Below are 26,205 nucleotides of genomic sequence, written 5' to 3' on the forward strand. Positions count from 1 at the left end.
CGTGAGACCGATGTCGAGGGGAAATAAGAGTAGTGGTGGTAAGGGATGATTTGGAAACAAGTCACTGGGCTGTGTCGGACTCGAACTTGAAGTGAGACCACAGCAGTTTCGTCTCAGGCTCTGCAGGACTCGGAGCTGTCACAACCTTGTGCGCTTTCGGAACAGCGGGATGAACAGACCAGGATGGCGGCCAGGCAATCGATTGGCGCTCGAATAGCGTCGAAGGTGGAAGTGTGTGGGGGAATCGTTTTGTGGTTCGGGCTGTAGAGTGCCCAGTGGTCTATCTCCAGTCCGGGCTGAGTCAAGGATACCAAGGTATCCGAGGCGCCGCCTAATATTTCACGGGCGAGTCGCCGTCGCCTGCCATGCAAGTGGATGTGATAGAGAATGTGCGTCTCGCAACAGCTGCGTTATTTGTTTCGATATTCCGTCGTGGACGCGACAAGCGTCACTAGGGTCAATGTATGCCAGTGGTGGGCGCAGACACGACACGAAGTCATACGAAGGGGAACCCGGTAGTATGCAGCCAACTCGCAACTCCTGAGGTCAGCAAGATGCAGGGGAAGAAACGAAGGATGAGGCAGGAGACAGGAGGGCGGCTAAGCCAATCCCTCTTAAAAGACTGGCGTAGGAATGAATGGATGGTACTAGTAGGGCTAGGGGGCCTAAGGCTAGCCTCCCTAGCCCAGTACCTTAGGTACGGTAGGCCTAAGGACCGCTTTAAGACTCCAATCCTGATGAACCAGCGAGCCCGGGAACAAACTACCAGGTACTAGTAGTAGTTTAGGTATCCAGATGCTCTTAAGCTTATCACCTGCCCACCAACTAAAGGCATCTACATAGGTAGGTACCTTAAGTACTAGGTAAGTACACTCGTTGTGTGATTGGTTTTTACGTGCTACTATAGTATGACACTCAGATGATGCTGCATCGAATGACCCCATGGTCAATCACTGCCCCAACGCCACTAAGCATAAATCACGGGCTCCCTATTCCATGCTCACAGTACTGCTTAAGAAGGTATCTCACCTGTAGGTACAAATAAAGTACTGGCAGAGGTGTGTGCATGCATACTCTGCAGTTGAACCTGCCTCGATAGAGTCCCGTAAGCCCGCAGGGTCCAACTACGTCATCCCATACGACGACGCGGTCGCGTCCCTCATTGCAGCTTGATGTTGACAAAGAATCTGGTAGGTTAGGTACAGGTAGGTGGTTAAAGTATGGATGGTGCTCCTCTGACCTTCCCTCTCTTCCTTCCTTCAATACCTTAGTATTTTCCTGCTTGCGAGCTTACCTACAACGTAAAAAGCACCTCCCACCTCACGAACCTCTCTCCAGCAATTACCTCTGCAAATGGTCCAACTACGTGACGGTAAACAGTTCTCGGCTGCTACAGATATCACGCCTCAGAACCCTCGAAAGCGCCAGGCTTCTCAGATTGAAGATGACAAGGAGAATTAGCCCCCAACAGAAGATGCCGTGTCCGGCGTCACAGGAATGACCTCTGTCAAATCAGACTCAGAGGATACCGGAGATGGCGAGCTTGCCGAACAGCTGGAGGTGGACAAGGACCAATCCTCCCATAAAACACCTCGCACACCGACCAGGAAGGTCATCAAGACTGGGATTCGCGACCAACGACCGACTCCTGGGAGAAAGGCTCCTCCTCGAGGATCTCCCCCAACCGCATTTCGGCTGGAGACCGACCTGGAGAGCATGAGGAATCCTTCGCCGCTGCCTCCACCTGCGAAGAAACGTATGAACGCTTTTGAAAAAGACGAACGACTCAGACAGGAAGCACTCAAGGATCCCAATCAAAAATTTCATGACATATATGTGTGTCATAAAAAGGGCCTCGCGGCTCGCCTACTTACGACGCCGCAGGTTTCGAGCTCGACTATGGCAAGGTGGCTGACTGGATGAAACCACAACCCTACGACAAGGAAAGAACAATGAGGGGTATGGATAAGGCTGTTGAAAAGGCGAGGCGGGAGAAAGCCGGAATGGCAGAAATCTTCTTCCGAAGAGGCCCAGCTCCGCAGGACCCTGGCCCGCTTGAAGTAGATTTCTGGAAAGATCGCGTGTCAAAAGACCTGGGCATCCCCTTTCACAAGATCGACGCTGCTGCTTTTGAAGAATGGGAGCGAAGGGGGTTTGAAAAGCAATGGCCTTCGGATTGGGAGTCCTTCACGGACGAAGAGAAAAAGCGAATTCGCCGGATGCAGGCGGGATGTACGCTCAGGAAGTGATTCAGAGGAACGAGGATACGTGCCAGCCTGATCAGACTTGCGAACAGAGACGATCAACTACTGACCGGGTTGAATAATGAACTCCTGCGTGCCCATCATGGTGATAGCAGTTTGATAGAGGAAGGAGCAGTTTTGATGGCATAAGGAGTTGGTTCTAATACTGTAACATTCTTCTTGAATGTACCAGATTCGACCGCGCTCATACGCACGCTGAATAGCTTCACAATATCTGTTGTCCCGTCTGCTGTCCCTTCTGCTGTCCCTTCTCCTCGGTTTGAGCAGTAGTAGCGCCCCAGCTGGAATTGCATAGTTGCGGTTCGATGGCACGATAAATTCAGTCCATTACGATATAGTAGTGCGAAAAGACCCTGAGCATTCTCAGCTCTCGTCATCAATCCGTGAGTTGATAGGAAGGAACTTGAGAAGTATTTACACCGGATCTGTTCCCTTAATGCTTGACGGTGACGTCATTGGCTAATACGTCCTGTGCCCACTGCACTTGGCTACCTTCACTGCCCTGTGCAGTCACTGACTACCTCCAGGTGTTCAACTTCTTAACAACCGACTGAACATCAGCCAACTACACAGCACCTAATGTCAAAGATGGCACCGTCGAGGGGCGTGACCAGCACCGAGGCTCTGAAAGACAATGGCGATGTTGCTGTACAACAACAATCCAACTCTGCGCTGGCCAATGCACGACGGAATCTGAACTACCTCATATCACCAACCTCATCAAATGCCCAGAGGCCGACGCGGCTCCGCACGAGAGCTTTCTTGCGGACCTTCAGGTACATCGGACAGTTCATTCTCTGGCGACTGGTACGGTGGGCCAAATATGTGGCGGTTGGGTCACTTGTAGCTGCAATTGGGGCCACTGCTATCGGCGGAGCGATTTCTGGAGTGGCCTGGCTGGCCGCACCCCCAACGTTTGGGGCCAGTATCATCGCCGCGTCCGTCTGGGGCGTTGGGAAGTTTGCAGCGCGACGACTGCATAAAAAGTGGGAGAAGGAGGGAGGGACTGTCGGGGAAGCAATGAGGGAGCGAATCGAGGACGGCCGAGACGTCAGGGGGGACGGGTCGTACGGAACCGACCTGGGACCACGAGCAACGCCTTGGTGAGGATCGAAAGACCACACTGGAACGCGTACTGGTTTGTTGGTGCATGCAATCCATCGTTGACGACCACAATCACGGGCGGCCGAATGGAGAATGACTCCCGTTGTTGAGACTACCATACCTGCGAGCACGTACCAGAGTGCGACTTGATCCGAGGGTCTACTGCACCTATTCCATCACGACGTCCAAGCGATGATAAAAGCCGGATTCATCCCTGGATGTTGTGAAGGCCATAGCACTATGATATGCTACTGGCGCACAGAGCCCACCTTTCCGCGGCCAGAAGGGACGGGTAGCATCAGATAAGCAGCCTTGCGGCGGTTGAATCATCCATAACCCCGAGCACATGTCAAGGTGCAACCCGCTCCAGGTATCGAGGTAGGTAGGTATCTGTCCCATAGGTAGTTTCCATTTGAGGATGAGCAGTCATCATGCAGGGAGGCTGCCTCTGTGATCTCTCAACATTTTGCACAGGTTTCACGGTGTTCGTCTTCCAATTTCACACGCAAGGGAGGGGGCATTTGGCAAAGTCGGCAGCAATAATCTCATGATGCACAGGAGGACGCATATCATATGATAAGGACGGAATAAGGGACACCTTGTAGTATTCAAAGCCAGTGCCTGTGATATTAGTGGCCTCAACAAGTTGTGCACCAAATTTGTTATTTAAGAATAGAGAGTTATGGCTGACTAAGGTCAGGGTTATACGATGAAATACGATATACGACAGACGAGTTTTCTGCGTGGCCCAACAGCTTTCTACGGGCGGCGAGTGGCCTGTCTGGTCAGGTTACTCCTGCCCCATCACTTTTGCCGCAGGCAGGATACTATATCCGTGATAGAGTGTCAGGTAATCATAATGCTGTAAAGAACGTGAAAAGAGTCCTTTCAGTGCTGGTCAACATCTTTTGTCTTTCAGTGACACTCCCCCCTGTAAAGACCTCAGCCAGACTGTCGTATTCCGTACCGTCGTGGAGGTATATCGTTTGCCTGCGGGACTCAGCGAGGGTTTTTGGCTGCTGGGATTCTGCTCGGTGAATCAGGGTCTGGCTTCTAGGCTGCTTCTAGCGCAAGGCACAGCCCTCAACAGACCAATGACAGCGCGTATATTCTGATAGACGACAGTTAAAACCGCCCCTGCACTTTGTACCCTGTTACTGCTGGTGACGTGTGTCTCCCCAACAAAATTCCTCCTCAGCCTTTCTCTGCTCTCCAACGGATCAGCAAAGCAGAAGGCAAACCGGGTGGAATGAGATACACAAGTTGATAACGCTCTCATCCAAACAGATCCCCGTTCTTTGTCGACCCTTAGCATCCCACCTCCTGTGCCGTCTCCAGTCTAGGCTAGGGACAAGCAGAATCAGGATCTGTCTGTCGCCCCATCTTGTCCTCGCCTTCTCACCTTCCCCACACCAGGCAACTCAACATATCTCAGACACCGACCGAGCTTATAGCTCCCTTCATATATCTTCCAGCTGCGATCACTCCCTTCCAGCTTTCCCTCTCGTCTTCATACTCTCTTCAAACCCCTATCGTCTACCTCCCATCTGGTAGTGGTTGATAGTTTGCAAATTATCAACATGCCGTCCTCTCAACCCACCGCAGGTGACTTGGCCGTGAAGCCAGAGTACCTCTCCTCTCAGCCATCGCCAATGGCCAAGCCCACGGAGCCCAACCGAAACACCAAATATGACCCCAAGAAACCTCACATCACCGAGACACCCATAACCAGGTCGAACTGGTACAAGCATGTCAACTGGCTCAATGTCACCTTGATTATCCTCATTCCTCTCTACGGCTGCATCGGAGCCTTATGGGTCCCTCTTCGACTCAAGACCGCCCTTTGGGCCGTGGCATACTATTTTGCTACCGGACTGGGGATCACAGCTGGCTATCACAGACTGTGGGCACATACCTCATACTCGGCCACCCTCCCTCTCCGGATCTTCCTCGCCGCCGTGGGTGGTGGTGCAGTTGAAGGTTCCATCCGATGGTGGGCCAGAGATCACCGCGCTCACCACCGATACACCGACACTGACAAGGACCCCTACTCTGTTCGAAAAGGTCTGATGTACTCCCACATCGGGTGGATGGTCATGAAGCAGAACCCGAAGAGAATTGGACGTACCGACATTTCCGACTTGAATGAAGACCCAGTCGTTGTCTGGCAACACCGGAACTATTTGAAGGTGGTCTTTTTCATGGGTCTTATTCTGCCCACCATCGTTGCCGGTCTGTGCTGGGGAGATTGGCTGGGTGGATTCATCTATGCCGGAATCCTCCGCATCTTCTTCGTCCAGCAAGCCACTTTCTGCGTCAACTCGTTGGCTCACTGGCTTGGAGACCAGCCATTCGATGACCGCAACTCACCTCGCGACCATGTCATCACAGCTTTGGTCACTCTCGGCGAGGGCTATCACAACTTCCATCACGAATTCCCGTCCGACTACCGCAATGCCATAGAGTGGCACCAGTATGACCCCACCAAATGGTCGATCTGGATGTGGAAGCAACTCGGTCTGGCCTATGATCTGAAGCAGTTCCGCAGCAATGAAATCGAGAAAGGTCGTATTCAGCAATTGCAAAAGAAGCTTGATCAGAAGCGGTCCAAACTCGACTGGGGTGTGCCCTTGGACCAGCTGCCGGTCATGGACTGGGAGGATTACGTCGATCAAGCCAAGAACGGTCGTGGCCTGGTTGCCATTGCTGGTATCGTGCACGACGTCACCGACTTCATCAAAGACCATCCAGGTGGCAAGGCAATGATTCAATCCGGCATCGGAAAGGATGCCACTGCCATGTTCAATGGTGGTGTGTACATGCATAGCAATGCTGCCCACAACTTACTGTCGACTATGAGGGTGGGTGTTATTCGTGGTGGGTGCGAGGTCGAGATCTGGAAGCGCTCGCAAATGGAGGCCAAGGGCGAAACTCGTGACAGCAATGGTGATCGGGTTGTTCGAGCAGGACTCCAACCCACCAAGGTGCTTCAGAACACACCTACCGCGGGTGCTGCTTGAATGGTTCGATCAGCATGAGTTGCGAATGGCCTGATGAAAAACACTGTGTTTGCTAGCGAAGGAATGTTGTTTGGCGTTTGGAGTGCAACCGAGCGGAATCGAAACAGGTAGCTGGAGTATTATCCATGTATAGTGTCCTTTTCACCATCAGTACCTAGGTATTGTTGGAGGGTAGTTTTAGACGGCGTTTGCTGTCAAGCAGTGTCAAATACACCCCATCATCAAATAAAACGAGCTTATTAGATATCCTATTCAATCGACGTTCACAGCTAAGCACAATGTGTCTATACAAAGTACCTCGGCGTGTACCTACTCTGGTGCGGTCCAATGATGTCTGGGCGGTAACGGACGATTCAAGTTTGGTCCGCACCCAAACAGATGGATCCATCCACCTTCGGACCGGACGTAAGCCTTGTCACTTCGCAAGCATCTAAACGCATCCATCACCTTCTGAGACCGACGGCTTGCCGCGCACAGAGGTGTCTACCACCAACTCTCATGAGGTGATTTTGGGAAGAGTATAATTCTGTAGTCATGTGGATTGGCTTCGCTTCTTCTCGATCCTCATGGTGACCTTACTGGTATTATTATCGATCCGCACCCCGCTCGCGTCCAGTCCTTGGAAGTTGCCTAGTAGCATACGATAGTCCCTCTACAATCCCTACGTAGGTACCTACTAGGCATCATCGTATTACTACAGCAGCATACACGTTCACTCTACTCCTTCTGTCCTCAGAAGCAGCAGCAGCAGCCATGTCCTCGTTCCGTGAACAAGGCAACGAGCATTTCAAGGCCGGCGAATACAAAGAAGCCGAGTCGCTCTACACGCAGGCGTAGGTCATGGTGGATTTCCCCAAGAAAAGACGAACTGGCTTGACTAATTGACTCCCTTTCTCTGCGGGCTCCAGAATCGCCGAACACTCTCGCTCCGATCCCAAAGTCTTTGCCAATCGCGCGCTCACCCGGCTGAAACTACAAGACTGGCAAGGCGCCGAGTCGGACGCCCGGAAAGCCATCGAGCTGTATGGGCCCAAGAACAAACAAGCGGCTATGAAGTCGCACTACTATCTGGCGCAAGCACTTCTGCCGCAACGGCACGTGGGAGAAGCCTACGAGGAAGCCAAAACCGCATACGCGATCTGTTTGGAGATGAAAGACCCGAGCGCCGAGCTGATCAGCCAATTCATCCTGAAGGCGAAACAGGCGCAATGGCAGGCGAAAGAGACGGCACGGCTTCGAGAACTGAACGAGACCCTGGCGCTGGTGGAAGACCTGCTCAATCAACAGCTAGACCGCGACATTCAGAGTGTGGAAGAGCGGTTCCAAAAAGGCGAGATCGGCGAAACCGGCAAACGGGAAGAGATCGAGGAACTGCAGAAAGAAGCGGACAACAGACGGAGTGTCATCCGCAAGGCATTCCAGGATCCTACCAATCCGGATTCAATGGAGAGGGTATGTGCATTTGGTTTTGGTTTTGAATCCGATCAATTGGGGACATGCTTTTCGTCGAGGTGATTTTGACATTGATTGACCGATTTACTGACTGTTTTTGGTCAACAATATAGGTGGTCCCAGACTGGATGATCGATCCTATCACGTTTGAAGTCATGCATGACCCGGTCATCACGCCGACGGGAGTCTCGTTCGAACGAGTCGGCTTGCTGAAACACATCAAACAGACCGGACTGGATCCTTTGACCAGGCTGCCGCTGAAACCCGATCAATTGATTCCGAATGTCGCGTTGAAGAACGCTTGTCAGGAATTCCTGGAGAAGAACGGCTGGGCTGTCGACTGGTGACATGTTTTGCACGTGAAACTTGAGTATGGCTGGGTCAGCGTATAGCGGGTGGTCTTACAGGCTTGAGATCTTGGTCTTGCATCTGGAGCAAGCGGCGGCGTTTGAGTGGTTTTCGCGGCAAGGTCATGGGCGTTTTGCAAAAGAGTACCGGGCCATTGATTCTCTATTCCGCGTTCTAACTCATCCTACTCGGGCAAGAGAGGCCGTGTATAGTGTCTGTTTATGGACATGGTCTGGCCAGATTTGATCTCGTCGAGTTATGGCCTCTAAAGAAGGGCTGTCAAATGGACATGGCATATCATCCGGTGGCTACGTCTTTTACCTGTCCGAGTTCCCCAGAGGATCGTCCTAAAGAAGTGTATCTACGGGTAGGTGACTGTAGACCAGGTTCGGGCGCGGCGAGATGCCAGAGGAATGACGGTAGACGTGCATAGTACCTATTGCTTTGCTATTGCTGTACGGTTCACAGCACAAGTTCATCGAGTTGCCCTCATAAGCTCTGACTGCGATCGCATTGCATTGGTAGTACGTACTATATTGGGTTCCTTAGGTGTTGTGGTGCCCCACCAAAGACTGACGTCTTTTGGTTGAGGCCTCGCACAGCTCGTATAATATTAAAGTAGCAGCTGAAAGTGCCGTCATGGTTTGTTGTCCCTCATAAACTTGTCTTTTACTTGCGCTTCAAGTTCAAGTTCCTCGGTCTTTCTTGTTGCCTGTCATATTAGTACAAAGCGAAACATTCTTCACAATCACCGTAATCTCGGAGCGACTGTGAAACAATTCTTCCAGTGAGTGAGCACATACACTCCTGCACCCAGAACGCAGTCCTTCTCCCTTGCCCAGTCCTTATCATCTGCATCAACTGGCAACGTGCCAGTGTGAGAAGACCCCCCCTCAGACAGTCCTGGTTCGGTTCTGCTGGGCTCACTGGCCTCAATTGGCCTGCCTGCAGTCGAGCACAGGCATTGAAGCATTGAGGGGGTTATGCATTTGTCTTCACGGCTCAATAGTCCACTGTGTAAAGCCGAGGAACTGACTTCGTTCTCTTCAGACACCGCTACTCATAACGCAGTCTGCGACCCTCGAGTCCTCCCCCTCTCTCGTTCAGAGCATAAAACTGCCAGTACACCAAATACCCATTCATCATGCCTTCTGCCCAGTTCAAAAAGGCCGCGGAGGAGAGCCGTCAGCTCAAGGCCAAGCCGAGCAATGACGAATTGTTGGAGGTGAGTCCCGAATGCTGAGTCCAAGTCACACTCCGACTTCGGCACCTGTCTAGCCGGCTTTGCATGTTTCTTTCTTCGATTATGGTTGGACAAAAGCGGTCTTGAGAAAATTGCTGTGTGGTGCAAGATATAATAGCATCCGGGTGTGGTACGAACCAACCGCCAGCTGGCTGTGGCTTCCACTGCAAGAGGGGGGCCAAAGACAAAAGAATAGGAAGACCTGGCACGGCTGAGCAGGAGCTACATTCCGCCGTCACTTGGGCAGAGTGCTGCCAGCATTTGTGTCTACCTGTCCGTGTGGCATAATGTTGTATTCTCTGCTCGCTTGGCCGAGCATGCACTTCAGACCACCACTATCATTCCTCTCCTCTCGACCGGCTTCGTTGTCCCATTATTCCCGCCTTTTTGGAAATAATTGTTGATCCTGGCCCGCGCAATATGAAATGGGCGAGCAATAACTAACTTTTATTATCTTCCAGCTCTACGCCCTCTTCAAGGTCGCCAACGGCGAAGACTTTTCCAAAGCCCCTGCTCCCGGCATGTTCGATCTCAAGGTACGTGTGTTTGTCCACTTCTTTTCAATCGGAGTACTCCTGGCCTCCGCCCCGGCTGGGCGCCTTCCTTCCGCTTTGGGTGCCGGGTATCCTGGTCTGAGCTCTTTCAACTAACATTCGTCCTTTCTGTTCGGGGTTCAGGGCAAAGCCAAACACAAGGCCTGGCAGAAAGAAGTCGATGCAGGCACCTCTGCCGCGGACGCTGAGAAGCGATATATTGAGCTCGTCGGAAAGCTGAAGGAGAAATATGGCTTTGATCCGTCAAAGGCCCCCGAGGCCGTCGGTGCGAACTGATCTAGTCGAGTTGCACTCGGCCAGACAGAATTGCCCTGCAGATACTAGTGGAGTATGTATGCATGCTGCGTGCGAGGGGGAGCTGAGCACACAAGTAACGGAGCAAGAAGATCAACATATGTGTGGAAGCAACAGGCATGTTGACCAAGGGAAGGGAGGGGACAATTAATTGTGAGACACGACGATAAAGATTCATGAATGACAGATAGCACGGCTCTGCTCAATTTCTATCAATTGCTCAGCTTCTGGAATGGCCATCTCCTTTATCGATTACAGCAATCAACGAGCCCTTTTTGACTATGCCGATGTTGTGCGGAATAGTGATCTCGATGCCCTTGTATCGCCTCCGCAAGAAATGCAGTGGTCATTGTTCCACAATGCCTCTTGGTTCCAGGCTGATTGAAGGGCGAAGAGTCTGAATGCGCGAGTAATTATAAGTATGTCTCCGCAGGAAGGCCGGCGACTGTTCTTTCGCTTCGTTCGACACTGGCCTTCAGAAACGAAGCGTCCCTTTGGATTTGGGGTTTCTCTCGCTCCGCCACCACAGTCGTCCATGCCCATGAAGTGTCTTGGACAGCTAAGAGAAAGTTGGCGCCCCGGACAGACGTTACTGAATCAATAAAAGTCCCTCGGCCACCGTCTCCCATGGCGATCCGGCATATTGTAGACTCCCTGCGGCGACCAGGGCATGTCGTCGTCCGTGTACGGCGTGAGTGGGAGATCGTACGGCAATCGGAGACCGACGAGAGTCGTGGAAGTCGTGCTCTGCGTCTGGTCACCACTACCGTCCTGATGAGATTGTGATGATGAGGATGACGGCCCCGACCGGGATGGTGTATCTGTTCCAAACACCGGGACCATCCTCACTTTGTGATTCTTCCTCCTCTTGGTGGTGACGGTAGATGTGGAAGTAGAGGATGTGGAAGTGGGAGGGGGAGTATTCGTGCCATGGATACCACGACCGGGCATCTTCAAACCGTCCCCAGCTCTGGTCTCACCACTGTCAAATTCCACGTTGTTGAGGAGAGGTCTCATATCCTCCTTGTCTTCTTCTTCCTCCTTCTCATCATCATTAAACCCATCATCATACAGTTCCGGCCAAACCAACACACCAATCTCGAAACTCTGCACGACGACCTCCTTCTCCTTCTCCTTTCCGCCATCTTTGTCTTTATTCTTGCCTTTCTCCTTCCCCTTCTCCCGCAACGTGCCCCAAGCCTGCGTCGACAGATTCGCACTCGTCATCAACGCCCAGTCGATATCCGGGGCGGGATGTTCGGTCGTCGGTTTGGCGCGAAACCGTACATATGTCTTGATATGTGGCGCTGCTAGGTGTCTCCCCGCCCTGGTCTCCGGATTGGGTCCCTCGGTCCACTGACACAGCGATTTGCGTAGGGTGGCGATTTGTTTCAAGTGCGCTGCTGTCTGGGCCTTCGTGTGGATGGAGCCGCCTGAGGCGTACCCGTCGAGAGAGACAGCGACGTTGGCAGGGGTCGGATAGATGATTGAGATGTTGTTGGTCCAGGCTTGCGTTTGCGTTTGCGTTTGCGTTTGCTTTGCTGATGGTGTTGTTGTTGTTGTTGTTGTTGTGGGTTTTGGTTTGTCACGGCTGTGCTGGCCACAGAGGGCCGGGAAGAATTGGTTCAGCCAGGGGACAGGCAGCGTGGCGATGGAGGAGACTTGACATATCACATGAGGATTTGCGTCTTCGTGCTTGTCGATGTAGGACGGGTGGGAACCTTTGGCCTTGGGATGGGCGGTGGGACAGATTGACTCGAGAGAACGAAATAGACTCGGATATCCCCAAAGCTGCTGGTCCCAGAGGCCCTTGGGATCTACTTGCACGGTTGACCAGTCCGGCATCCTTGACGGGACAGATGCGATCAGTGCCGCGCGGACAGCTGCGAAATCGTACTGGACGAGCTGCTCCCTCAAGGATTTCGTCTTGGAGCCGTACGCGGCCAGATAGGCGGTGAGATCGTGCTTGAAGCGAGACCCGGTCCCGATGCGGCCGATCGTGGTGCCGTCAGTGTGTGGTTTCCCGGCGACGGGGGCGATTGGCATCTTCCTTGGCAGCATAGGAGACTGCCAGACGGCCTGGGTCATATTGGACCAGTCCTTGTGGAGCATGTTGGCAGTATGGATGACCACCTGAGCTAGATCGTCGTGCGTGAATAGAATGAACATCTTGCTGTGGTGTGTTCCGAAGGGGTCGGGGAGATATGCCGTGACTGCTTCGACGTTGGGCCAGCGCCGGCATGCGTCTTCGATCCCGAGTCTGTTCGCGTCTTCTGCTCTCCATGAGCCGTGGACGATCTTCACTTTCACTTGGGCCCGCGTGTCGGCGTCGAAGTGGTCCATCAGCCAGTCCACGTCGAAACAGAAGTTGAAGATCCATGCTTCTTTGATCAGTGGGTTTCCTAGGATGTCGTGCAGTGAGAAGGTGTCGATGTTCTGCGAGCCGGGCAGATCGTGGATGGAGGTGAGTTTGAATGGCGATGGAATCGATTTGAAGGTTGGAGACGAATTCGACTTGAGAGTTGTAGACTCAAGGGTTGTAGAACCCCTGCTGGAGGGGTGAGCGTGTTCACGGCCAGACGGAAACGGACGACAAGACGCCTCGCTAAAGGGTTGGTCTTTGGCTTCTGTCTCCTGGACAGTAGGGGCTGTTGTCTGCTTTCCTGCTTGGGGGGTAGCGGCACCAGAGCGAGATACTGGCGGTGGTGAGATCGATCGTGAGATTGAGTCCAAGAATGCAGCGCGTCTGGTGCGAATAGATGCCGGGTCGGCAGCAACAGCGCGATCGATCTGGGTTGTAGGTGACAAGCCATGTTGTTCGCCGTCGAGCTTGAGGCGCTTGGACGGTCTTGAAGTCATCCTTGGAGGGTTCTTTAGGTCTGCGAGATCGAATAGCCCTTATGGATATGGCTGAGCGCGCCGTGAATACAACAGCGAACTGTGTAGTAAATATGTTGCCGCTGCTGCTGTGCCTTCAAACCCCACGACAACACCACGTCAAACCGCGCTTCCACCAGATTCAGAGTCCTTCACAACCTCACCTGTACGTAAGTGACTGTTCCCAGATTACTGACCCGTTGTACTTCACTCTAGATTGTCAAGTGAAGTTGAGGTTCACTGCAAGAGAATGACGTCGGTCAAACTTCGGTATCACAGAATGGATTTTAGATTGTCAATTGTCAGCCATGATCAGTTCACAGTCGTGTCATTATCACTTTTGTACACCTATATTACGTTCTTGTCCTCTTTTAAATATCTACCAGTCTCTACACCGGAAATGAATGCCCGTATTTGCCCCGGTTGTCCATGCTGAAAATGAACAAAGCCATTGTATGCCTCACAAACAACCCACCCAATCCACATATGGTCTGCATGATCAACAACTCCCTGGTCAACTGGTCTTCTCGCATCGGGCCTCTCCACACCAACCACAGATTGATGATGGTGAGGTTGGACGTGCTTGAGATGCGATTCGTCTTGGGGTCCACCGTCACCTGAAGCAGGTGCAGCTTTTCCAGAGTGAAGAAGACGGCGGCGAGGAACTTGCTCGGGGGTCGTTCAGCCGGCCAAGGCGTCACGCTGGCTTCGAGGAGTCCTGTCCGCGCATTGAACTTAGGCAGCCGATGTCGAGGGCAGGGAATGATCTTGAACAGCTGCGGCGTGCTGTAGATGAAGTTGATGATCTGGGGAATGAGCAGCAGCAACAGTGTCTTGCTGAAATGGGCCAGGATCGCCACGACGGCGAAAGTCATCCCGGCGACATAGCAGTATGTGTCGCCCACAAACACTCTGGCCGGGTATCGATTGTGTAGGTACAGTGCCGTTGACACCGCCAGGAAGGGCAGCAGCAGGTACAGTGTCAACAGATGGGAGTCGGTGGCCGGGTGAGGATGTGTGGTGTACCCATTACTCAAGACCGGATTGCCGGGGAAGGGCACAAGATAAAGCGATGAATTGAGGGCCAGCAGTGCTGCTATCACCAACGACTGGCCGACTTCGATTCCATTGATGCCGGCAAAGATGTTGATCGAGTTTGGCGCAAAGATGGACAAGGCTGACATGTACCAATAGTAGAGGAAGGATAGGTTGATGAGTCGCGTCTGGTTCGGCATATACGGGACCAGGAAGTTGGGGACCACGACCGAGGTGACTCCGAAATCCACGTAGTAGACGATCAGCAGCGGCAGGGAAGCAATGGCGGGAATGAAGAACTTGTGTCTCCATCGAAGGTCGAGGATGTCGTCAGCCATCCCCAGAATGGTGGTGGCTTGGAGGGTGTTCAAGGCGGATTGGTACGAGGAGAGTTTCGAATGCGGGAATCGGTGCAGGAAGCGACCCGTCTCGACCTCGTTGATGGTGACGACGACGTCTCGGTTCCCGCCACCCGAAGTCGCCGCGACAATGTCCTTGTAGAAAGCGAATGGGATGAATGCCATGAGTGCTAGAATGTAGACCGACGCTGCGACGGCTCCCATGGCTTCTGGACTGGGAACGGTGTTAGCGAGCCAATCCTTGCACCGGACGGCGGTTGCTTCTTACATCTCTTTTGGCGTCAACTTGCACAGGTCTTTACCCTTCATGCCGGCCTTGATGAAAGATGGTCCTGACCATCGGACGAACGCATATGTCATGGAGAAGGCCAATGTGGAAAACGCCGACGAGGCGATGAGAGGCGCGCCATCTCCTTGAAAGGTGTTTGCAATGACTGCCAAAGAGGCTCCGGCCAAGAGCAACAGAGACCATGTCTCCGAATGACTCAAACTGGCCGACATGGTGATTGTAGCTCAATAGGCGAGGAATCGGGATGATGTTGACTCGGTGCTACCGGGACGCCATGGCAAAGACCCCAAACTATCTCGACATGAACACAGTGACAGGCAGCAACATCGGCCTGGCAGATGTCGATGCACCCTGCGAACGCGTCGCGCACAACTCAACAGGGGACAGATAGATAGCTGTTGGAATGGAGGAAGACTGCGGAAGCATACTCGACAACTGTCCTTTTTGCTCTTTTTCCCTTTTCGACGTTGCTACGGAACAATGTTCTTCCGACCCGCACAGCCTTGTTCTCTGCAGCCAATCAGAGCCCTCATAATTCAACCAATGAAATACCGACCTCGACTTCGACTTCAGCCTCTCTGCTTGATCCGCGCGACCTCTGCCATGATATTGTATTGTATATCATCGTGAACCTCGACGTCTGTGCGACCTGACAACTTTTGATGCCCGTGAACCAGTTGATCTCCTCCTTTTTGACAGGTGTATACTTCCTATATCTACCACAGCTATGACTTGAAGCAAGGTTTCATTCCACCTCCCATACCCTGTCCTGCCCATAACGAGGAATTACATCCCCGATGGGCAAAGCCGAAGTGTTCGACCCCGGCCATTCCGACCGCGTAACGGTCGTGCACGCCAACTTCAACGGCACCAGGATCCTCACGGCATCAATCGACCACCGGATCAAAGTATGGGATCGCAACGTGAAGACCGGCGAGCGCACGCTAGTCGACACCTTTACCGCCCACGACTCCGACATCAGGGATGTATGTACCGACTGTCCTGCCTCTTCATCTATCTGCCTCTCACATACTTGCTGTCCTCTCCTTCAGCCCTGCGTCTCCCGTGCGTGTTGTGTCTACGATTGAAAGAAATCCAATGACACCATCCTTACTCTCAAATTCCATGATCTAGGCCAAATTCCTGCACCCAACAACCGGCTCGCACATCGCGTCGATCGGCAACGACCTCAAATTCCAGCTCTGGACCGAAGACGTATCGCAGGCGCCCAACAGCGGCCGACGGTTCCGCCGCACCGCCACCATCCAATCGACCCCGCGCGTCCCATTCGTGTCTCTTGACCTGAAGACCATCGACAGCGTCTACACGACACTAGCCCTGATCGACCGACAGGGCCTGCTGAGCATCTACGAGCCCACCAGCCCCGACGATCTGCGCGAGTGGACACTAGTCGACGTCTTCAATGTATGTGGCACGACGCCACCAGGCCGTGGCGAGGAAACCAGCTTCCGAGTCCGCTGGGACCAGAACCCGACCCTGCTGGCCTACGTGAAAAGCGTGAGCGACGACCGGAACCAGTTGAGCCTGGTCGTCTCTGCGCTCAATGAAGTCAAGATCTATCGTTCCGTCGTTCCCAACAGTAACAGCAGCAACAGCAATAGCAACAACAACAGTAATAGCAATCACGGCGGCGATGTTGGGTCCGGATCCGGCTCTGGTTCTGCCATTAACACCGGCATCAACACAGGCGACGGCGCCAGCCATAGAGTCATGTTCTACGAAGCTGTCCGGCTCCCGCGCCATCCTGCGCTGGTGCGCGACGTGCAATGGGCGCCCTTCAGCGTGCGTGGCACCGACCGCATCGCCACCGCATGCAAGGACGGAGCTTTGCGCATCTTCGAGCTCGGCGTGGCTGACGCTCCGGACGGGGGGAAGACGGACACATTTCCATCCACTTCCGCTGAAAACACTATGGCGCGCTCGGCGTCGTCGAATCTCCAACAGCGCCACCAGCCTCATCAACACCAGTCAAGTCTGACATCTGCTATTACAGGGCGTGGTTCCCATCAAGGCTCCTCAACAACCGGCTCGGCCTCTGGTGCGGGTGTCGGTGGTGGTGTTGGTGCTGCCGCTCTGGCCGCAACCCCTTCTCGTTCAACGCGTACAGGACACACATTCCCGTTCATCACGACCATCCAGTCATCCATGTCTTTACCCCACGCCCATTCAGACGCCTGGTCGCTCTCGTGGGACGGCCAGGGCCAGGTTCTCATGAGTAATGGGTCTGACGGGGTCACCAAGTTATGGAGGAAGAGTGTGTTGGGTGGACAGTGGCTGATGTTTGCGGGGCATGAGGTTCTGGATCCGGGCGGCGACGAGGACACGGATGGAGACGAGGATGGCGATGGCGATCGGGATAGCGATTTATAGCAGGGGTGGAAAGTCAGCTCGACATCGGAGGGTATTCTGTGAGTACTCGGGTCGCTGGGTGTTCATCTCATACGGCCATTTCCCCTTGTCAGGTTTGATTGTTTCTATCGAGGATGGGATACCATCAATCAAGAGCTATCGACGAGGATGACTTGGCAATTCTCTAAAAGGGGAAACAAGATTTGCAGTATACAGAAATGAAGTACTTGCTTCCAGTTAGGGTAGGCTCTGTGTAGCCATCCATAAAACATTTCATAAACTAGGTCTTTAACCTCTACACGGGGTATCACTGAAAGTCGACTCCTCGCTCTACTGTACAATCACCCCTAAGCCTCAAAATATGGGCTCCTCACAATGGTGCTATCCCTTCTTAATCGCCGCGATGTCCGTTTCGTCCGTGGCGTGACGATGTCGTCTTCCGAGATTTCTTGGACAGTCTGGACCGTGGCCTCGACGGCAGCCTTGGAGCGCACTGATCTGGCAGCATTCCTCGTCCTTCGTTGTGGTGGCGACGCGACCTTCTTCTGAGCTTTAGCCTTGCGAGCAGTTTCTTTTGTTGGCTTGTAGTCATATTCGTCTTCCTCCTCATCATCTTCTCCCTCCAAATCCATGGACAGGGGCGGCTCAGAGTCATCGGACACGTCGGATTCGCTATTGTCGCCCGGAGAACTGGGCTGGTTTGGTCGGATTTTCCTCGACCCCCGCAGTCGAGGCCCAGGAATAGATACTTCGATCAACCTCTCTTCTCTCGCCTCTGAAAACTCTTCCTCTTCATCCGAGACATCGTCCACTCCTTCGGACTGTTCAGCAAGGTCATCGTCGCTCGCCATGGAAGAAAGCTCGGAGCTTTGGCTTTCGCCAGCAGCACGAAGGAGAGACGGCCGTTGTCGTCGCATGGGGGCTTTGAGGGGCGAGATCGAAGTGGGTGTGGGATATTCTGCAATCGCTCGTTCCTTGCCTTTCCCTTTGTTCGTCCCAGTCGGTTCCTCATGGTGCACCATCTCTAGATCTTCAGGTACAGCTGGTTCGTCATCATCCACGATGAACCCGCCGCCACCGAAAGCGTAGTCGTCATCGGCATGTGGTAATGCTTCTCCTGGCATATCATCATCGTCGTCGACACTGATCGGCTGCTCCATGGTCATGCCACGAGTGAGGTCGGAGTGGTCAGCCATAACGTCTCCGTAAGTGTCTTGCACTCGTTCGCGGATCCTAAGACCCATGACAAATTTCCGCCATAGATCCAACACCAGCTTTTCCATCTTGCTCTCCTCTTTCTTCCTCTGCTCTTCATTGAATTTGATCCAGGCTGCTCTGACAGCCTTCTCGTTTTCTTTGGCAACGACAACACCCGTACACACCGGTACTGCTCTCTTGTTGCCGAACTCGAATCCAGTCACCGCTTCAGCATAGTCGATTTCTAGCTTCTTGCATATTCGTACAGTCCCCCTGAGAGGGATATGAACGGCTCCTCTCGGGACCATGCTAGGCACGAAGCAGTCGATGTTTCCATATGCGTTTTTCGGGATAACGCCGTTTTCGATCGGAGGCGGAATGATGTATTCGGTCTGATCCCAAGAGTACAGACCTTGCATCTGTTTCTGTCCCGTTTGCCTCTCATGCTCTTCAGCTTCACGCTTCCTGGTAAGGGTCACAGCCCGTACGGGTACAAGCTTCAGCGGAGTCTCGCCTGCCTTTGGTCTTCGGCCTTCTTTGTGCCATGACTCCGCGGTTAAACATCTTTCTACGTCGCTGCGGCGGTAGACTGGCTCTTCCTTCAGGTTTTCACCTTTCCCAGACACAAATATCCGGTCTGGCTTCGCACCGGGCCTAAAGGCTTCTTCGCGCCGTAAGAAACGCTCGAGTACAAAGTCGGCCGAAGACCTCAGACTCTGAAGCGTGTCCACGTCCGTTTTGATATCTTTCTTCTCCGGCAGTTGCGGAACGAGATCGGACGACTCTTCCACATCATCGACAGCCGTTCGCATCAGATCCGGACGTACATAAGCACTCATGACACGTTTGAACCAGTCAGAGTCCTCGTATCTCTTGATTTTGCCATGTTTATTGTAGACTGGAATCTTTTCGACGGGAAAGCGAAAGCCTTTTGTCTTGCCGGGCCATATTCTCTTCCTCAGATATCGGACCGTAACATCTTTTGCAGTACCATCGGGCGAATATGCCACGACATAAGCCATAACGGCTTTCGTCTTCTCGGCTTTGACCCCACGAGGCTCGAAAGTAGCCAAGATCTCAGGCGTGGAAGCAACCGGGGACATAAGGACCAGAGGCGAAACTGGAAGGACTTTATTTGTAATGGGAGATATGGCCTCAGTCCAGTAAATTGGGAACGGATGATCGCGGTCATACTTCTGTGGGCGCCGTTTCGGCATCGACGGAGTAACATCCATGACAGAGTCGTCGTCATTCACACCGCCATCATCTCCTTCGTTACTCTCGACGACGTCTGAGTCGAGATTGATAGGGTCGCTGGTGGCTCCACCACCTTTCCACTTCTTCAGGACTTGTTTTCTCTGTCGTTGCAGCGGTCCCTTGGTACTTCGGGACTTTGTGATCTCCGATATCGACCTTGAGTCTTCCAGATCAGAGTCCTCGGACGATGTGTCTGCCTCGTTGGATTTTCCAGGCTTCCGGGCTACATATTGTTCAGCCTTTGTCCATCCGAACCCACAAGGCTGTAGACTTGCAACCAGCCTGGATTCAATTCCTAGGCCTCTGAGCAAAGCGGTGAAGAGTTGAGCACCTACATCCCTTGATCCTTCACATCTTCTTGCAGCCTCGCGAAACTCATCGAGGTTGCGTATGCGCTCTCCATGTTCCTCGACATCATGCTCGTCATTTCTGAACGAGTAAATGATCTGCTTCAAGGCCTGTTTGGTCCCATAGCCACGCTTCCTCAGGCCTGGCGCAGTAATCGCAAACCGCTTTTTCCAATACGCGGACAAGACTTTCATCAAGGATATCAAAGGATCGCCGTTGCTCATGTCAGCTTTGCCCTGCTCGAGACGTTGACTCGGTCGTCCCCAGTCCCGCTCTTTCCTTGGATCGACATCCTTCTGTTTCCCTCGCCGTTTGCTATTTTCTGCTTTCGGCGTCTCCGCATTGTTCGGTTCTACAAGACCACTGGCCCTCTTCCACTTGTCAACTTCCTTTCTGATTTGTGGTGGCAATTGCTGGACCAGGGTCTGTTGAACTGTCTTATCCGAGATCCATCTATTCCGGATCGCGTTATGCCAGAGCAGAAACTGAACATGCATCTTATGAGCCCGTATTCTGACCTCTTTCTCCCGCTTCGTTGGACCTTTCTTCCCTGCAGTCGCCGCAGCCGATGTACCATAGTCGATCTCGTTATCGTCTTTCCGGAAGACCAGTTCGATCGGACCATCGGCCAGAGGTGTATGCGCCGGGGATCCCGGCACCGTCTCCCCACCGGCATCTTCCCATTCTATATCTTCATCGTCCTCATCATCCTCATCTTCGACCCTATCATCCTGGTCTGGACGGGAGGGTTGGGTGACTGGTGCGGGCACGTCCTCGAACTCGTCGCTGTCCACTTCACTAAGGCTTGAGTCCGAGTCATCGCTGCCGACGGAGAATGTCTTCTTTCTGTTTAACCCAGGGATATTTCTGGAATCGGCGTCCAACACATCTGCAAGCCTGGCTTTCTTTGTCGGAATAGACTGCGGCGAGGTGGGTGGCGGGGAAGAGAGTCTTTTGCGCGGGAAGAAGGGTGGCATGGCGACGGCGCCGAGGAGGTGTGATCTGTATGTTCAAGGCCATGAAAAGAAGTCTCTTGTTTAGGATCACTCAATGTAAGAACTTCGAGTCATCACGACACTAGTCTCCAACCGCGATCTTCGGAGAGAGTGTGAAGGGGTTCGTCCTTTCGAAGGGCGAACTGGTGACGTCGATTATTGGTTGTCGATGAATCGCGCAGGCAGCGATGCGCCTAGGGAGCCTACCCTACCCCTCCCTAGCCTTAGCCGCCCTAGCCTATCTACACACCCTTAACACACCTAGAGCCTGACCCTTGTAGGCACTGCGGGGAAGAAATTTTGAGCCTGGTGAACGCAAGACCATCCACGCGCCTGCAACAACTGTACCTGAAGATCTCCCTGCGATCGAACACCAACCAACGGAGTTGCACAGAATAGCGGACAAGGCTCAACTACACGATCCCAGCGACAGCATCAGCAATGGCAGAAGAAGGACAGCAATCCACTCCGCTCCCACATATCAACACCTATCACTGCTTGTGTACCACTCTGATCCTGACCACCACGCATGCACTTGAATCCCTCCCACGCCGGGCTGAACCGGTCCAGGACGGCGCTGTTATATTGGCACCTCCGGTCGACTTGACCGCATCGGAAAATGTGGTGCACGACAAATCCAGGCCTTCTCAGTCTGTCCTCCTCAATACCGTCTCCGACCGTAGACCTGTGATCATTCGACGAGAAGATGGGTTCGAGAAGAGGACGCTTTTAAGATGTGGGAGATGCAGGCTGGTCATAGGATACAACCTCGACGATGCGCATTTTGAGAACGCGGGGCAGATCACAGGGCAAGAGAGGCCAGTGTATCTGCTTCCAGGAGGCATGCTCGCTACAGCCGACATGGTCAGTGGGAAGAGGGCAGAAGTCCCACCTTGGGCAGAGAATATCGGTGGCGGATGAAGGGACAGCTTGTTTCAAAAAGGAAGACGGTGATGGATCGATGAGCTCTGTTTATTGCATCTAAGATACCCTTGAGTCTCGCTATTGCAGGATTCTCTGCCGACGAGCTTTGTGCGCCTCCCTAAGCGTTCGCTTTCAAAAGAATCCGGTCACGCCAAAGCGCTTCGCGCCAACCAAATACCATGTGCATTGATTTCCATGCCATAAACCACACGCTCGTAAACAAGACCAAAACCGCCGAGCGGACGGCGACGGAACTCAGTTTGCAAGAATCGTCCGGACAAGTTCCATGTAGTTGATCTCTCCGCTGCTGGTGTCGACGGCCTTCAATAACTCGTCGACCTCGTCGTCGCTCATCTTTTCGCCCAAGTTCGTCAAGATGTATCTTAGTTGGCCCACACCGATGAACCCAGTCATGTCTTTATCGAATACCTGGAAGCCGCGACAGTATTCTTCTGGCTCACCAGGCTCTCTGAAACCGCCAGGTCTGTTGAGTACTTTGCTGAAGGCGTCAAAGTCGACTAGCCATGAATCAGTTTCATGATTTTCTCGAGATCAGAACACAGTTTCTTACAGTCACTGCCCACTTGCTTTTCCAAGTCCCTGATTTCTGCGAGCGTCGGGTTTTGTCCACAGGCTCGAAGGAGATCGCCCAGTGACTCGAGAGCGACGCGGCCATTGCCACGCTTGTCGTACAGAGAGAAGGCTTCTTTGTAGTTGGTGGAAGTCTGTGAGGAGGAATGTGAATTAGCCATCATGACAGTTTAGATAAGAAAATGTGCCTGTAGGAATGAGACAGTGATGAGGACTGATGTGAGGTGTCGTGTTGCTCGACAAAGCCAACGTTGATGTTGTGGTTGTTGGTTGCCGGCGAACCCTTTCCCTTTGCCTTGATTCCCGCTCGGAAAGATCATCGGCGAATAACAAGAAGCAACTCACCATCTTGAATCCGACTGACCAAAGTCTGGCACTTTGATTCCAAAATCCGACGACGTGGAATTCGGGTGAGTTATAATCGTCTGGGCTGAACAATCGGGTGCAGTGCAGTGGGATGAAGATGAGGCTCTCCTGAAGCAGGTAGCGTGGTGCACCGACAAGTTGTTGACACCTGGGTTTTTACTAATCGAACCCCCCTGCGCACCCCGGTTTGGGCGGAGTCGGTCACCCAGCAACAACAACCAAAAGACAGACAGCACACACTGCTCAGCGGAGTTTGCAAAATCCCAGCATCTGCCACGAGTTCACAATCGTGTTTCCTGGTTGTTCACTGCATCCTCCCCTATCGTCCTGCCGGTGCTCGATTTCCTGCCTTCTTGGCCCCCAGGGAAAAGATGGCATTCGCAATGCCCAAACACACTTTCAGAATCTTCTGCTGACGTTTGGGCATGAGTCGAAACAAGATCTCCATCCCGGCAAGGCTACCAGCTCCGATGGCATTCTAGAAAGGTTGCGGCTGATCAACATGGACTGATGCCTTGACGCAGTCTCCTGATCCTACTATAGTCCTACATATGAAACCCTGCGTTCTCTTTAATATCGTCAGATTCTCGCCATCTCGGTCTATATCTCGGTCTTGCCATACGTTATTTCCCTCAAGACTCGGCTCCTCCGGCCACTACCCTCCCCACAACCAGCAAGCTCTGGAATCATTCGGTGGTGGCCACCCGCATCCCATTGGACGACAACGGGCACGGGTGACGAAAATACAGGCATTTTCTCGGGCATTAAGATCGACTCAAGGGAGCTTGATCGCTTTAACCTACATCGAGTCCGGGATGTCTGGGTCTCGCCCCAGCGCGCGCAGACTGCATGATTGAACATGTTCCTTATCATGCATGATTTTAAGAAGGCGTCACATCACGGTATTATTGCCTGCCCCTACTCAAGGACCAACCCCATTCCAGAGCACGGCGGGCAATCCGCTCGTGGATGAGTTCCTCTATCTTCTAGCCTATGAGGTCTAGTGGTCGCTGATGTGTCTGAAACCCCCCATCAAGGGCACTGAAGGACACGAAGGTAGGATTCGTCACTGGTCACTCCATCCGATTCAACATTTTCCCCCGTGCAGCTTTGACCTGTTGATAAGATCACCATGGTTCCTTTGACAGTGACCGTCATCTAGCACTTCCCATAATATCACACAGACCTCTTCTTCATTTGACAGACTTGCTGCGTTGGCAGATGATCTTTCCAATATGTCTTCGGAGACCAAAGTCGCTAGAGTCACGCTCGGAAGAGTTCAGTCATCCGCCTCGGGCTTGTCCACGGGCTCCACAAATACCAGTGGTGAGCTACACGTGAAGATCAGCAAGCAAATGCGGGTGCAGCAAGACCGCTGGGCTACCTGGCAGGCCAAACAGATCCATGTTTTCCAAGAGGCTGCTTCGGAAACTCATCAGGACGGTTCCTTGCGAGACCGCATCTCTGCGAAACGACCGCATATTCACTTTGACAAGATCTCGTCCACCCTACGAAGGATTCGCGGTTGAGTTGCTGGACACTAGAGGCCTTGACTTCCACCTCACCATTCTTTATTGCCGCAGAATGTTCCGGCGGCATATCGATACGCGCACAACCTCGCAACGAATACGTGCTACCTTGATCAGGACGCTCGATAAATCCATGTTTTTCGACCAGACCAAAAATCCCAGGAATTGTACCAAGTCGTGAAGGCCTTTTCACCTACATTCTGCCTTGGAAGCAAGCAAAACACAGCCATACAGGCCATCCCATGGCCTCGATACGCCGTCTTGAGACATTCAGTACAATGCCGTTCTCCTTTATCCCGTGAGCCATAGTGCAAGTTCATCGGATGGAAAGGCCCTACAACGACTCTTTTGGAACCATCATGTATGAGAGATGAGGCATTCTACACATACACAACAATGGAGTGATTCAAGGAGAGAGATCTGGTAGAGCAGTCGGAGCTCCTCTAGAAGACGCCTCGTGTTGTCAGTGACGGAAAGACGGCACTGCCACTCACCGACCAGACTGTTATGCCTGATCCTCCCGCCAGTGGCAACCCTGGCATCGAACGAGATTGTTCGCTTCGACATTCTACGTTACTGGCAGACTGCAGAGTTTCTCCATCTATTGACACCGGAGGCAGCCAACCTTGAAAAGTGCATCCAGGCTCTGGCACGGAGCCGCCTCCTCTGCGGATGTATGCCAGAGCATATCGAGAACAAAACACGTCAAACCGGGAAGTCGGAGTGGTCCTACTACCTTCTGCCAACCATACTTATTGAATATGGTATTTTCCTTTTATCTTCACCGGCGCTATCCTCCCGCCACAATCCCCATTGTCGACCCGGAAAGATGAATGATTTTAGCATCAAGCGCGGATTCGAAGAGAAGGAATGCCGTGTCCCATGCACCAATCAAAGTAACGACCATCTACCAAGGTGTGGAGCCCCAGATGGATGTCTTCCTGACCTTTCAAGGTATTGATAGGCTCTACAAGATTTCAGCACGCCAAATGGATGATGGAAAGTACTGTTGTTGTAGTAGTGATACGAGGGGGTATACTTTATTCTCTTCTCGTCTGGTACCTTGGAGCGGAAAATGAAGTTCTGATCGGGGCGATCTTGATGGCCTACGTCGGCAGTCTGCGCTGGGCTCCTGAGAGGGACTAATGTCCTTGTTGACGTCCCTCCCAAGCCAGATTTGTCAGGTTTCTGCTCTCGATATCCTATACTATGATAGATATGAGCATATAGATCTCATTACACAGTCAGCAGGCAATTGAAGCAAATTTTCCAAATTCCTTCAAAGATACCTTCCTCATCATGGTCTCTAGTGGCAACTGCGATTAATGGACCAAGCAGTCGAGACTGGGACGCCTTTGTAACTGGCAGGCCATGCTGATATGGTCTGGGGAGAGCGTGCAGGTCGTCAAAAGAAGGAGCTAAAGGCGTCTCTTATCACTGGCCCTGGGTTGGAGTAAGCAGATTAGTCAGGCATCAACCTGTTCTGAGGTCCCACCATCTCGATATCTTCTTTGTCTGTCTGTCTTATCGGCTGAGCGTTGCATCCCATTGCCGCCACAGGATTGCTACGCTATCGAAGATGTATGCACGTCGACCTTCCGATCTTTGGCGGCCCTATTTCTCACATCCGAAACAGCATAAGTACAGATTCCAGTTCAGATACAGAGCGCCCCAAGCCAACTTCGACCCTTGAGCCTCTTCGGGTCTAGCAACCGTACATGATAAAGGCAAGGCTCGAGCACAACACAACATGATAAGGCCCATTCCCGGATTGACGCATGGCTGCCTC

General features: G+C 52.8%; 11 protein-coding genes across 11 annotated transcripts; 7 read left to right on the forward strand and 4 right to left on the reverse strand.

Moving 5' to 3' along the window:
• Positions 1 to 1,497: 1,497 nt before the first annotated feature.
• A1O1_02290 (uncharacterized protein) lies at positions 1,498 to 2,249 on the forward strand (the record flags this gene model as incomplete). Its single annotated transcript, XM_007723201.1, has 2 exons — positions 1,498 to 1,756; positions 1,852 to 2,249. The coding sequence occupies 2 exons, from the start codon at positions 1,498 to 1,500 to the stop codon at positions 2,247 to 2,249; spliced, it is 657 nt and encodes a 218-aa protein (XP_007721391.1).
• A 603-nt stretch (positions 2,250 to 2,852) lies between these two features.
• Positions 2,853 to 3,371, forward strand: A1O1_02291 (uncharacterized protein; the record flags this gene model as incomplete). The annotated part of the gene is made up of 1 exon (XM_007723202.1): positions 2,853 to 3,371. One exon carries the CDS (start codon positions 2,853 to 2,855, stop codon positions 3,369 to 3,371), a length of 519 nt encoding a protein of 172 aa, XP_007721392.1.
• Positions 3,372 to 4,948: 1,577 nt separating this feature from the next.
• Positions 4,949 to 6,388, forward strand: A1O1_02292 (acyl-CoA desaturase; the record flags this gene model as incomplete). Its single annotated transcript, XM_007723203.1, has 1 exon — positions 4,949 to 6,388. One exon carries the CDS (start codon positions 4,949 to 4,951, stop codon positions 6,386 to 6,388), a length of 1,440 nt encoding a protein of 479 aa, XP_007721393.1.
• Positions 6,389 to 7,141: 753 nt separating this feature from the next.
• A1O1_02293 (STIP1 likey and U-box containing protein 1) lies at positions 7,142 to 8,187 on the forward strand (the record flags this gene model as incomplete). The annotated part of the gene is made up of 3 exons (XM_007723204.1): positions 7,142 to 7,221; positions 7,297 to 7,840; positions 7,954 to 8,187. 3 exons carry the CDS (start codon positions 7,142 to 7,144, stop codon positions 8,185 to 8,187), a joined length of 858 nt encoding a protein of 285 aa, XP_007721394.1.
• Positions 8,188 to 9,332: 1,145 nt separating this feature from the next.
• Positions 9,333 to 10,261, forward strand: A1O1_02294 (diazepam-binding inhibitor (GABA receptor modulator, acyl-CoA-binding protein); the record flags this gene model as incomplete). The annotated part of the gene is made up of 3 exons (XM_007723205.1): positions 9,333 to 9,413; positions 9,893 to 9,967; positions 10,109 to 10,261. 3 exons carry the CDS (start codon positions 9,333 to 9,335, stop codon positions 10,259 to 10,261), a joined length of 309 nt encoding a protein of 102 aa, XP_007721395.1.
• A 615-nt stretch (positions 10,262 to 10,876) lies between these two features.
• Positions 10,877 to 13,138, reverse strand: A1O1_02295 (uncharacterized protein; the record flags this gene model as incomplete). Its single annotated transcript, XM_007723206.1, has 1 exon — positions 10,877 to 13,138. The coding sequence occupies one exon, from the start codon at positions 13,136 to 13,138 to the stop codon at positions 10,877 to 10,879; it is 2,262 nt and encodes a 753-aa protein (XP_007721396.1).
• Positions 13,139 to 13,545: 407 nt separating this feature from the next.
• On the reverse strand, positions 13,546 to 15,051 carry A1O1_02296 (UDP-N-acetylglucosamine-dolichyl-phosphate N-acetylglucosaminephosphotransferase; the record flags this gene model as incomplete). Its single annotated transcript, XM_007723207.1, has 2 exons — positions 13,546 to 14,764; positions 14,819 to 15,051. The coding sequence occupies 2 exons, from the start codon at positions 15,049 to 15,051 to the stop codon at positions 13,546 to 13,548; spliced, it is 1,452 nt and encodes a 483-aa protein (XP_007721397.1).
• Positions 15,052 to 15,636: 585 nt separating this feature from the next.
• A1O1_02297 (uncharacterized protein) lies at positions 15,637 to 17,230 on the forward strand (the record flags this gene model as incomplete). Its single annotated transcript, XM_007723208.1, has 2 exons — positions 15,637 to 15,825; positions 15,974 to 17,230. The coding sequence occupies 2 exons, from the start codon at positions 15,637 to 15,639 to the stop codon at positions 17,228 to 17,230; spliced, it is 1,446 nt and encodes a 481-aa protein (XP_007721398.1).
• A 326-nt stretch (positions 17,231 to 17,556) lies between these two features.
• Positions 17,557 to 20,988, reverse strand: A1O1_02298 (uncharacterized protein; the record flags this gene model as incomplete). The annotated part of the gene is made up of 1 exon (XM_007723209.1): positions 17,557 to 20,988. One exon carries the CDS (start codon positions 20,986 to 20,988, stop codon positions 17,557 to 17,559), a length of 3,432 nt encoding a protein of 1,143 aa, XP_007721399.1.
• A 459-nt stretch (positions 20,989 to 21,447) lies between these two features.
• A1O1_02299 (uncharacterized protein) lies at positions 21,448 to 21,927 on the forward strand (the record flags this gene model as incomplete). The annotated part of the gene is made up of 1 exon (XM_007723210.1): positions 21,448 to 21,927. One exon carries the CDS (start codon positions 21,448 to 21,450, stop codon positions 21,925 to 21,927), a length of 480 nt encoding a protein of 159 aa, XP_007721400.1.
• Positions 21,928 to 22,185: 258 nt separating this feature from the next.
• Positions 22,186 to 22,682, reverse strand: A1O1_02300 (uncharacterized protein; the record flags this gene model as incomplete). The annotated part of the gene is made up of 2 exons (XM_007723211.1): positions 22,186 to 22,448; positions 22,502 to 22,682. 2 exons carry the CDS (start codon positions 22,680 to 22,682, stop codon positions 22,186 to 22,188), a joined length of 444 nt encoding a protein of 147 aa, XP_007721401.1.
• Positions 22,683 to 26,205: the final 3,523 nt, after the last annotated feature.

Source organism: Capronia coronata (assembly GCF_000585585.1).
Source record: "Capronia coronata CBS 617.96 chromosome Unknown acBCG-supercont1.2, whole genome shotgun sequence".
Classification (NCBI taxonomy): Eukaryota; Fungi; Ascomycota; class Eurotiomycetes; order Chaetothyriales; family Herpotrichiellaceae; genus Capronia; species Capronia coronata.